This window comes from Scylla paramamosain, chromosome 34 (genome assembly GCF_035594125.1).
Source record: "Scylla paramamosain isolate STU-SP2022 chromosome 34, ASM3559412v1, whole genome shotgun sequence".
NCBI classification, from domain to species: domain Eukaryota; kingdom Metazoa; phylum Arthropoda; class Malacostraca; order Decapoda; family Portunidae; genus Scylla; species Scylla paramamosain.
Genome location: NC_087184.1, coordinates 12,120,220 through 12,133,301, shown reverse-complemented (window position 1 = coordinate 12,133,301; position 13,082 = coordinate 12,120,220). Strand labels below are relative to the sequence as shown.

The 13,082-nt window shown below is 36.7% G+C and overlaps 1 protein-coding gene across 1 annotated transcript in view; it reads right to left on the bottom strand.

The window, feature by feature from the left end:
• Window positions 1-6,615: 6,615 nt before the first annotated feature.
• Window positions 6,616-13,082, bottom strand: part of LOC135090187 (zinc metalloproteinase nas-15-like) — a 14,185-nt gene continuing 7,718 nt past the window's right edge. Inside the window, exons 6-10 of the mRNA XM_063986621.1 lie at window positions 12,148-12,363; window positions 11,395-11,494; window positions 10,688-10,821; window positions 10,106-10,222; window positions 6,616-8,440 (exon numbers count right to left, since the gene is read on the bottom strand). Of these exons, the coding sequence (XP_063842691.1) occupies window positions 8,277-8,440; window positions 10,106-10,222; window positions 10,688-10,821; window positions 11,395-11,494; window positions 12,148-12,363 (731 nt within the window). The 3' untranslated portion in view covers window positions 6,616-8,276. The remainder of the gene's footprint in view (window positions 8,441-10,105; window positions 10,223-10,687; window positions 10,822-11,394; window positions 11,495-12,147; window positions 12,364-13,082) is intronic.

The following is a 13,082-nucleotide window of genomic DNA, read 5'->3' as shown; positions in this document are numbered from 1 at the left end:
ATTTCCTTCCCTCCCTTCCATTTTTCCCTCTTCTGTGCCATTAAGCAAACTTGTGAAAGGAAAAAAGAAAAAAGGGAAAAAAAGGAAGGAAAAAAAAGGAAAATATGCAGATGTGATTTTTTTTCCATTCACGCAAAAAAAAATGAAAAATGAAGGAAAATGTAGGATTATGAGAGAGAGAGAGAGAGAGAGAGAGAGAGAGAGAGAGAGAGAGAGAGAGAGAGAGAGAGAGAGAGAGAGAGAGAGAGAGAGAGAGAGAGAGAGAGAGATGAGGAAGAAAAAGGAAAGAGAAGAACAAAATTGGAGTACAGAAACGGGAGAAGAACAGGGAAAAAACAGGAAAGAGAAAACGAAAACCATGAAAAGGAGAAAATAAGAGAGAAATTGACTGAATATCGAGAGAGAGAGAGAGAGAGAGAGAGAGAGAGAGAGAGAGAGAGAGAGAGAGAGAGAGAGAGAGAGAGAGAGAGAGAGAGGCGTAGTTTCTAAAGCAAGGAAACTTCAGCTTGCCATGAAATCTTGACTCAAAACTTTCCTACGCAAGACTTTCAATGATTTAAGGAGAGAGGGAGAGGGAGAGGGAAGGAGGGAGGAAAGGAGGAAGGGGAAAAGTAGTAATGCAGTGGTAAGGAAGGAAGAGAAAATAAGGAATAAGGAAGGTTGGAATGGAGGGAAAACAGAAGGAAGGAAGGAAGGAAGGAAGGAAGGAAGGAAAAGTAAAAGGAATAAGGAAGGAGGAGGAAGAGGTGGTGGTGAATTGAGGGAAAGAAAACAGACGAGGAAGGAAGGAATGAAGGAAGGAAGGAAGGAAGGAAGGAAGGAAGGAAGGAAGGAAGGAAGGAAGGAAGGAATGAAGGAAGGAAAGAAGAAAGGAAGGAAGAACAAAAGAAAAGGAGGAGAAGAAGAAAGGATAAGGAAAAAAAAATATATAGTTTGGAATGAAGATAAGAGTAAAGAAATGAAGGAAGACATGAATAAGGGATGGAAGGAAGGAAGGAAGTAGGAAAAGTATGAGAAAAAAAAGAAAGAGAGGAAGAAAAGGAAGGATAAGGAGAGGATAATCAATAAATATAAATAAGTAAAATTTGAATAAGCAGGAAAAAACAACACTATTATTACGAGTAGTAGTAGTAGTAGTAGTAGTAGTAGTAGTAGTAGTAGTAGTAGTAGTAGTACCAACAAACACTTTTACTGAATTGATTTTAGTTTTCTTCTTCTTCTTCTTCTTCTTATTATTATTATTATTATTATTATTATTATTATTATTATTATTATCTCATTTTATTTTACTGTATATATGTGTGTGTGTGTGTGTGTGTGTGTGTGTGTGTGTGTGTGTGTGTGTGTGTGTGTGTGTGTGTGTGTGTGTGTGTGTGTACAAACTTAATCCCCATTCCTTTATCTATCACACAATATACCACCCTTCACCTACACCTCCCCCACCCACCCTCCCCCCACCCCACCACACATACCCACCCCCTCCCCCCACACGCAGTATCTTCACACTTTTCTCTCCCCTCGCATCCTTCTCTCCTGGTGTAATTCTCAGCATTATTTACTATTCCCCTCCCCTCTTTCGCCTCCCACACAGCTGCCTCCCCCAACCCTCCTCCCCAGCCCTAAGCCTCCTCCTCCTCCTCCTCCTCCTCCTCTAGTGGGCGACAGTGTTTCTGGCTAATTGAGTAAAGTCAGGGTACATGCACCTGGTTCGTATCCCTCCTCCTCCTCCTCCTCCTCCTCCTCCTCCTCCTCCTCCTCCTCCATCTAGCCTTCATCAACACAAGATAATTAACTTATTTCACATCAGCAGGTCAAATTTTAACTTGCTTATTCTGTTGTTGTTGTTGTTGTTGTTGTTGATGATGATGTGTGCTCTCTCTCTCTCTCTCTCTCTCTCTCTCTCTCTCTCTCTCTCTCTCTCTCTCTCTCTCTCTCTCTCTCTCTCTCTCTCTCTGTGGTGTAATGTTATGATATTTTTCACTTTTTTTTAGTTCCTTATTCTTTCTTTTCTTCATTCTTCCCTATTTCTCCCCTTTCTCTTTCTCTTCTACTATTCTCCTCTTCCTCTTATTCTATCCTCCCTCTTCATTTTCTTCTCTTTCCCTTTCTCCTCCTCCCTCCTCCTATTCCTCTTTCCCTCTCTTATCTTCCTCCTCCTCCTCTTCCCACTATCTTTCCCTCTCCTCCTTTCCTCCTCTTTTTCTTCCTCTCCTGCCAGTCTTTCTCCTTCTGTTCTCCTCTTCTTCCTCCTCCTCTTCCTCTTCCATCCTCTTCCTCCTCTTGGAAATCATTTGCAGTTCCTACTGATGATCATTCTAGAGAAAATCAATGAGGAGGAGGAGGAGGAGGAGGAGGAGGAGGAGGAGGAGGAGGAGGAGGAGGAAGGCAAATAATCAAGTGTCCCCAAAGTGTCCTCAATTTTTTTCTTTTTTCTTTCTTTCTTTTTTTCTTCCTTCTTTCCTTTGTATCTTTCTTTCTCTTTTCTTTCTTCCTTCCTTCCTTGTATTATATCTTTATTCTTTCTTTCTTTTCTTTTCTTCCTTCTTTCTCCTATTTTATATTTTCTTTTTTTTGCCTCCTTTGTGATTTTTTTTCTTTTGTTTCTTCCTTCTTTCTTTTGCATAATTTTTTCTTTTCTTTCTTTCTTCTCCCTTTTGGATTTTTTCTTCTTTCTTTCTTTCTTCTAGTTCTTTCTTTATTTCCTTTCTTCTTTCTGCTGTATCTTTCTTTCTCCCTTCATTCTTTCTTTTGTATCTTAATTAATTCTCTCTTTATATCTTTCTTTCTTTCTTTGTTTTTTTTTTCTTCTCAATAATATATTTTTTTGGGGAAAAGGAACACATACATAAAAAATAAGGAATGAATGGATGAAATGAATAAATAATGTTTTTTCTATTTTTTTTTTTTGCTCTGATATGAGTGTGTGTGTGTGTGTGTGTGTGTGTGTGTGTGTGTGTGTGTGTGTGTGTGTGTGTGTGTGTGTGTGTGTGTGTGTGTGTGTGTGTGTGTGTGTGTATTTTCTAATTATCTTTGCTCCACGCTCATTATCTTACCCTCTTCCTCACACCCTTGTTTTGGTAATAACCTCTCTCTCTCTCTCTCTCTCTCTCTCTCTCTCTCTCTCTCTCTCTCTCTCTCTCTCTCTCTCTCTCTCTCTCATATTTCCTTAATGTTATTCTGTCTCTTTTATTCTTATCTAAAATATTATCTTGTAATTTGTATGTGTGACTCTCTCTCTCTCTCTCTCTCTCTCTCTCTCTCTCTCTCTCTCTCTCTCTCTCTCTCTCTCTCTCTCTCTCTTGCACCTCAAAATACTAACTTTATTCTTTTCATTTATTTTTATTTTTATTTTATTTTTTCATTTATCTATTTTTATTTTTCTATCAACCAATTATCTAATCTCCCCCAGCAGCCAATTAGCCTTCACATTAATGACCCTCAGCATGACACACTACATTAATAACTCTATCACACACACACACACACACACACACACACACACACACACACACACACACATTCCCCTCCCCTACACTTGAATGCATTAGATACCACACTTGTTTTAGCTTCTTTCAGTAACTCCTATGCAATGTTAGTGAGATAAGATTTTTTATTTATTTATTTATTTTATTTATTTTATCTATTTATTTTTATTTATTTTCTATTTTCAGCAACTCCAAGCTATGTTACTGAGCTAAGATTTTTTTGTTTTATTTATTTCTATATTGTTTTATTTTACTTACTTATTTTATTTTCCTTTAATTATTAACTATTGATCTATCTTTTTATTCTACTCTTGTTTTATTTATTTATTTATTTATTTATTTATTGATTGATTTATCTTATTCATTTATTTTATTTCATTATGAATGCAAGTAAGAGAAGACTCTGGCCATGGGAAACAAACACTAATGGAAGGAAGAGAGAGAGAGAGAGAGAGAGAGAGAGAGAGAGAGAGAGAGAGAGAGAGAGAGAGAGAGAGAGAGAGAGAGAGAGAGAGAGAGAGAGAGAGAGAGAGAGAGAGAGAGAGAGAGAGAGAGAGAGAGAGAGAGAGAGATAAGAAAAAAATAATAATAAACAGATAATAAAAAAAAGGCCCATTGAAGGCACCTGTTTTCATTGAGGACAGTTGAGAAGCACCACCTTAGCCACAGCAGCCACAACAAACTAGCAGCACTGTAACCTTGCACTACAAACCATAACATTTCACTGCCTCTGAGAACTGACTCCTTCTTGTCTCTTCTTTAAAACTGTACCAAGCTTAAACCCATTATTTCTTGCCCTATCCTGCTTGCTGTCCCTGAGGATTTTGCTTCTGTTATACTTGTTATACTGTATCACCTATTTTAATTAAAGACTGAACACCTGTGACACAATACCAATATACATGTACAGTGGACTTACAACACATTTTATTAAGACTGAGGACACATTATTTGTTGTCCCACCCTGAATACTGCCCCTGAGGATTTGGTTTATGTCACCCTTGTTACTTCCCCTATGCCATTTAACCCTTTCAGCATCAGAGACCCTTTCTAAGCTTCACCAAATCCTTTATTGCCATGCCAGGAAAGGAGTAAATGGAGGTATAATGGCAGTTGATGGGTAGTTAGAGGTGGTTTTTAATGCCTGTATTACAACAAAGTCATCTGAAGTCCGTACACTTTTGAAATGGTATCCATGATGAGTTAATATCATGGTGCTCAAAGGGTTAAAGACCTGTGGCACAACACCAGTCAAAATATAAAGTAAATTTACAACACAATATTTTCTTAACACTGAGAAGAAACTACAGTAGTTATATTTTATCTTAATATTTCTTTACAGCCTTATAACAAAATAGTATACTGGCAAACTGATGAATACAATAGGCCAGCCCTTCTAACAAGCAACAGCTCTTAAGACAATGAACACAAAAAGGCACAATACACTAATAACCGAAAATAAAATGTAAATTAATATAAACCAATTAAGTAAGCAATTAAAATATGTTGTCTATTTACACGAGTAACCCCAAGGGCGCACCGCAGCGTGTTTTTACTGCTGACGCACAGTTCTTATTAATCAATCACTACAAACAAGAATAAAACTTTGAAAGCTCCAATTAATTTCACCATAGCCTGCTTAATTAAAGTAGAGAAGACACTATTTATTATGAATCTTTAACCGAATATTTTTTTTCTGACCACTGAATACTTGTTAATAGTTCACAATAAGAATAAATATAACTTTGAAAACCCCAATTAACTTCGCCATAGCCTGTTTAATTAAAGTAGAGAAGACACTACTCAATAAGAATCTTTAAGTCGTCAATTTTCAAACACTCCACGTGGGTCTTGGCTGCAAAACAATCAAAATGGCTGACATGAATACTTCTTATTAACCCATCACTGCCTTCATGCACACGTGATGAATGGAATCCCTGCCTGCTGGAATGGCTGGACTTGGTATACTTCGGCGATGTGTCCTACGTCCGTGACAGCACCTATATTTCTGCCACCCACTCCCTCTCTCCCTCACCAACCCTGACGCTGTGAGTAAATTCAGTACGGCAGACAGGCAATTCCTTCCATTTTTTTTCCTAATATTTCCCTTCAGATTTAGTCCTCTTCCTTAAAATTATATACGACTAAAAATAAAACTCACAAAAAAGGCACCAAGAACACTTACTTACTGAGGTGCCAAGCGACGTGAAAATTTACCACCGACCGAAGCGTGACCGATCAGCTGATGCGCTATGCCACGTGGCTGTTGTTATTCGTATGCGTTTGATTAATTACCGTACATACACGGGTATTAATTAATTAACTCATTCATTCATTCATTTATTTATAAATTTATTTCCGTTGAACCCCCCACTAAAAAATATAAATGAATAAACAGATATATAGTTGAACCGGATAAAGAGGACAGGAAAAAAGCTTATAGGAAAAATAACAAATAGATAAATAATTAGATATAGCCGATAGATAGATAGATAGGTAGATAGACAGATAGAAAGATAAGTAGAAAAATAGATAGATGGATATACAGACAGATAGATAGGCAGACAGACAGATAGAAAATATATAGATGAATATAGATAGATAGATAGATAGACCAGCAGAGATGAAAAAAATAGATAGATAGACGGAAAGACAGAGAAATAGATAGTTATAGATAAACAGGTACATAAATAGACAAAAAGATAGATATAGATTGATATATAAACAGGTATATAAATTATATATATATATATATATATATATATATATATATATATATATATATATATATATATATATATATATATATATATATATATATATATATATATATATATATATATATATATATATATATATATATATATATATATATATATATATATATATATATATATATATATATATATATATATATATATATATATATATATATATATATATATATATATATATATATATATATATATATATATATATATATATATATATATATATAGATAGATAGATAGATAGATAGATAGATAGATAGATAGATAGATAGATAGATAGATAGATAGATAGATAGATAGAGATAGACAGATAAATAAATGAATAAATAAATAAATAAATAGCTGAATTAAAAGCATTATAGATAAACATAAAACTTTATTTCAGATGTAAATAGTAGGTAAAATAAAGAAAATAAGATATACATGATAAGTAAAATAAAATGCCCAAAAAAGCACACATCTTCACTATAATTAAAAAAAACTACTCTAACTGTTTGTAACCCCTAGAGAGAGAGAGAGAGAGAGAGAGAGAGAGAGAAGGAACACAAAAAAAAAGAGATGAACGAAAGAACATGGGATAAAGAGGAGAAAAGGAAAAAAAATAGAAGAACAAGAGATATGAGAAGAACATAATAACAAGAGAAGACAAGAAGACAAAAGCAAGATATAACATACCTTGACGTATAACTTGAGAAGAACAACCGAACACAATATCAGAACAAGATAAAGCAGAACTTAACAAGAAAAGAATAAGATCGAAAATGCAAGAAAAACAGAACAGAAGAAAGCAGAACATGAGAACATAAAGTGAGAACAGAGGAAGATGATAAGATGAAAACAGCAAAGCCACAAGGATTCTTATTAATCTATTTACTGCTACACTGTTACTTAAATTACTCATTGTCAAACTTGCATAGAAAATAGAAGTAGAAATAAAAATAAAACCCTCTTTAGAACACAGGGCTGAGGAGATAAGGATTCACTGACTGACTGACTGAGAGAATGGTAAACTGTGATAGAGAACACAAGAACACAAAGGCTAAGGAGATAAAAAGATAGAGAACACAAGATTACAAGGCCGAGGAGATAAAGACTGACTGACTGACTGACTGAATGATTAAATAAATGATTGACTGACTGACTGAGCTACTGACTGACTTCCTGAATGAATGACTTATTGACTGACTGACTGACTGCCACCAAAACCATCCATTCAGTAATATGTAACAAACCACAACAATAAAATGAGTTTAGAAAAAAAATAAATAAGAACACAAGAAATCTCCATTACCATTAACAGAAGAAAGATAAGAAGATAAAAGATGAAAAAAAATAATAATCCAGCATTGAAACTCTTACATAAAAAATAATAAATGTTTAGATTCAGAACAAAAAACAAAAAAAAGAAAAGAAAAAGAAGATATCCTACAGTGATTTATAAGTCAGGAACAGTCAGATATAACAGTGAAAGGAGCAAGCTAAGCAATTTATTTCCTGCATGAACACTAGTAAATGTTAAGAGATACAGTATTAAAAAATAAAATAAAGAATAAAATACCTTAGAGCAATTTATGAGTTAGGAATGGAGAAATGTAACAATAAAGGGAACAATATTAAGCTAGTTTTTTTTTTTGTGTGTGTGTTAAATCAGTAAATGTTATGATAAAGAATAAAAAAAGAAAGAGACAAAATAAAACACCCTAGAGTAATTTATGGGTCAGGAAGAGTAAATGTTTAGAGATAGCAAACATTTAGAGATAGACAGTAAATGTTTAAAGATAAGTAATAAACATTTAGCAATAAAGAACAAAAAAAAAAAAAACTAGAATAATTTATGAGTCAGAAATAGTAAATGTTTAGAGACAGTAAAGATTTACAGATCCAGAATAGTAAAAATTTAAAGATAAATCATAAACATTTAACAATAAAGACCAAAATAAAAACAAGAAAACAAAACACCCAAGTAATATCTATAAGTGAGGAGTAGTGAGACCCAAGAGTGAGGAGTCAGGCACTCAGGCTACACATTGGTGAGGCTGGTGCAGTTGGCAGTGATGGGGTATTCACAGCGGTTCAAGTCCAGGCTGAAGTGGAGGCCGGCAGGACAGTTCATAACATAAGGGGAGGTGTTGGAGCAGGAAATGTACTTGGAACAGTCACCTGGGTACCTGAAGAGCCGGTTGTCTGCAGGAAACACAGTAAAAGAGAATGAATTAAAAGAACTGGGAAGATGCAATGGTTCATGATGTAAGAGAAGGTGCTGGAGCAGAAGATGTATTTGTAGTAGTTGTCTGGGTACCTGGAGAGTTTGTTATCTGCAGGAAACACAGTAAAAGAGAGTGAATGATAAGAACTGGGAAAATACAGAGGTTTACAATGCAAGGGAAGATGTTGGAGCAGAGGATGTATTTGTAGTGATTGCCTGGGTACATGAAGAGCTTGCTGTCTGCAGGAAACACAGTAGAGAAGAATGACTAAAAAGATATAGGAGTTTAAGATGTAAGGGAAGGAACTCAAAAGATACAGAGGTTCATGATACAAGGGGAGGTGTTACATCAGATGTGTTTCTAGTAGTCACCTGGGTACCTGAAGAGCTTGTTGTCTGCAGAAAATAGTACAGAGAATGAGTTGAAAGATAGCTCATAATGTAAGAAAAAGATGCAGTGATTTATGATGTCAGGGAAGGAACTCTAAAGATACAGTGGTTCATGATGCAAGGGAAGGTGTTGGAACAGTGGCCTGAGTACCTGAACAGCTTAATGTCTGCAGGAAATACAGTACAGAAGAGGATGACAAATATTCCTTATGAAACACTGAAGGTTTTGAGTGCACAATGAAAAGGTGTAGATTACAAGATGTGAGAAATATTCTTTATAAAAAAGACTGATGGTTTTAAATTTACATTCCTTGAAGATGCATGGATTAAGAGGGAATGTGATAGAGGTCTTCAGGTGGTTTAAAGGATGTAACACAGGTGACATGCACTAAATCCTCAGGATCAGAATGGGACAGAAAATAATGTGTTGTAGCTGAATAAAGTTAGATTTAAAAAAGGGATAGGAAGAAACTGATGTACAAATAAAGTAGTAAGTGAATGGAATAGACTCAGTAACCAGGCTGTCACTGAGTCTATAAGGAGCTCTGGAAGATTAGAAGAGTTTATGGAAGGAAATGACAGGTGGAAAGAGGCAAGCATGTTTGATACAGAGACTGCCACATGTAGGCTGACCTGATGGCTTCCTGCAGCTTCTATAGTTCCAGTAATCTTAAAACACCTACACATACAAACATACATACATACATCGGGGCTGTCTCCCCATAAAACGTGGGTAGGCAAGACAAGGCACACAACTTTCACACTTCCACTCACTCACACTACCCTCTTAGCCCCTTGCCCCCTACAGAGAAGAGAAAGTACTCCTGCCCTCACTGTACCAGAATCAAACACAGAGCCTGAACAGTTTGGCATGGAACAAGACTCCTTCACAGCCAGTACTGCCCCCTACCACACCCAGTTGCCCTGAACCTGTGAATCTATTGATGTGTTATGCATCCTTCAGAGGTCACAGGGCCACATCATCCCTCACACACTCATAGCTGCTATCCATTCATTTCTGTCATGCACAATCATTCTACTAAGCTCCATTCCCAGTTCTCTTCCCTTTAACCATTCCTTTACACTTTCTACCCATCCCTTGCATGCCTAACTTACAAATTCACACCTCACACACTTAATCTTACTATCTTTCAGCCTATCAACCTCCATTCTCGCCTCCATAACATCTCACCACACATTGCTCTGCCCGTCCTGACAGTCTCTCACAACTGTTCTCCTTCTCACTTCCTCACATAAGACAGAAGACAATGGATGCTCACTGGCTGCTTCATTCTTGCACACTTCACAGCTGTAGATCTTCCGCAGCCTCTGTTTGTCTAGTGGGGTCAGCATGCTCCTCTGCCCTAAGTCTGTTGGGGAGTGCTAGTTGTAGTAGTAGTAGTAGTAGTAGTAGTAGTAGTAGTAGTAGTAGTAGTAGTAGTAGTATATACCTTTTTTTTAACTACATACTTAGAAAACAAGATATCATTGAATTGTGAGTTCTTGTTGCTGTTGTTATTGTTGTAGTTATTATTGTTGTTGATTTTATGGTAGTACAGAAGTAGTAGTGGTGGTGGTAGTAGTAGTAGTAATTGTTGTTTTTATAGTAGTAGTAGTAGTAATAGTAATTGTTGTTGTTGTTATAGTAGTGGAGAAAGTTATGTACAATATGTCTTTTTTATCAGTTCCTCCTTTTTTTTTAGTATTTATTTGATTTTCATGCTAGGTAACTTTCTCTCTCTCTTTCTCTCTCTCTCTCTCTCTCTCTCTCTCTCTCTCTCTCTCTCTCTCTCTCTCTCTCTCTCTCTCTCTCTCTCTCTCTCTCTCTCTCTCACCCTGGCCGCCATCCTTCCTCCAGATGACGGGCTTGGAGGTGTCAATGTTCACTCTGTCGTCATACATGTCAGTGGCGTGCATGAGGCTCATGTAGTCATAGGCAAGCTGCTCATCCTTCACTGGGTCCTGGCTCCTGGTGGTGGTGGTGGTGGTGATGGTGGTGGTGATGGGAGAGAAAGTTAGTATATATTATCAGTTCCTCTTTTTTTTTTTCTTGTGTGTGTGTGTGTGTGTGTGTGTGTGTGTTTATTTGGTATTCATGGTAGGTGGTGGTGGTGGCGTTGGTAGTGGTGGTGGTTAAAGGTAATAATGAATAATGAATAATGAATAGATGCATGGAATATCTTACTCGATTATATTCATCTACCTACCAGATTAAAAAAAAAAGAATTATAGGAACAAGAATGAGAATGAGAATAAAAACAAGAACAATATGAATAAGGAGACAAAGGGAAGAAGGACTAAGAGAAAAGAAGAGAAGAATATCAACAACAACAATAACGACAAGGAAGAATGGCAAAAGGAAAAAACAATAGATAAGAAAAAAAGGAAATTAACTGGAGAAAAGAAAATTAAAAAAGTATATGAGAAGAAGAAAAATGAAAAACAAAGAAACAACAAAAATAAATCCAAAACTGTAAATAGAGAGAAAAAAAGATACTGACCCACTTACACACACACACACACACACACACTAATTACTTACGTGTATTTTTTGAAGTAAGGTTTGGCTGTGTCATGTATGTTGCTAAAGTCAATCACCACATAGTCATCTCGGTCTGGTCTGTTGTGCTCGTGGCCAAACCCTTGAGAGAGAGATATCCTTAGTCTGTTCATTCTAGCCTTAATTACTGTTCCTATCCCTAACTTCCTTTCATTCCTTTTAGTCATTCTTCCTTTTTCCTTTTCATATCTCTTTTCCTTTTTGTTCCCTCTTGACACCATGGAACTCAATCACTCACATTGCAGGCACTACAATACACAAATACCAGTTTTCTTTCACTACCAACAAAAAAGAAAAAGAAAATCTTCCTTTTTCTCTATCCATCTCTCTATTTATTTTGCCTGATGCCATATATCTCAATCACTCACACTGCAGGTATTAACACACATTCAGGCAATTTTCCCTTCAGTACCAAGAAAAATCAATGTTCTTTTCCTTTTTTTCTCCATCCACTTCTGTATTTCTTCTCCTTCTTCCTAGTATTCTTAAACCCATTCCCTCACACTGCAAATATTTATCCTTTCACCATTATTTAGCACATTCTATATTAATTACTAAGCATTTTGAGACATTTCTTCTCCTACAGCCACATCCAAAACATTACACTGGCTGGAAATTGCAAAATCTATTACCCAGCCATCCACCCAACCATCCAACCATCCACCCATCCATCCAGCCATCCATCCAGCCATCCATCCAGCCATCCATTCATCCAACCATCCAACCCATCCTTACCCAGAGCGTGCATCAGTTCGTGCATGACTGACCCCCTATGGATGGTCTCGGCCACCACCGTAAGGTTTTGGGCACCCCCCTGCCGGCCCATGTGGGAGGAGTAGTCACCGCCGAGTCGGATGGACACGTGGTCGACATCCGAGCTGGAGGCAGTGGTGAGGGTGACACAACGTTCCGCATTGATCTCATCCACCGCGGAGAGAATCAAGTCCTTCACTGCAGGATAAGAGAAGGATTGGGAGTAAGGTTAAATTGAATCTGTTTTTGTTGCACTGGGCTGTAAAGTGAAGATGGTACAGTTGATATTAATAATGGTAGCAGAGTAACAATAATAGTAATGATGATAATAGAGGAGTAATGTAATTTGTATCAGTCAGAGAACATCCATTAAATGAAGTGAGGAGGGCAGGAGTGGAATGCATTAAGGAAGTGATATGAGGGTAAAATAATGAGATGGTTTGGTCATGTGGTAAGAAGAGAAGACCAGGTACTGATTAATTAAGAGAGCCTGGAGAAAACAAGTTGAGGGATGAAGGTTGAAGGAAGGATAGAGAGTGAGATGGAGAGATGGAATTGTGGTAGAACTGAAAATGGGAGGCACTAAGGAAGATGCAAGGGACAGAAATTACTTATTTATATAAGAAGGGTACTGGCCAAGGGCAACAAAAAGAGCTAAAACAAAAACAACAAAAAAAGGGCCCACTGAGGTGCCAGTCCCAAAAGAAAGAAAAGTCAAAAGAGTCATTCAAAATTGAAGGATAAGTGTCTTGAAAGTTGAAACCTCCCTTTTGAAAGAGTTCAAGTCAAAGGAAGGAGGAAATACAGAAACAGGCAGGGAGTTCCAGAGTTTACCAGAAAATGGGATGAAAGATTGAGAATATTAGTTAACTCCTGTATTAGAGAGGTGGACAGAACAAGAATGCATTAAAAAAGTG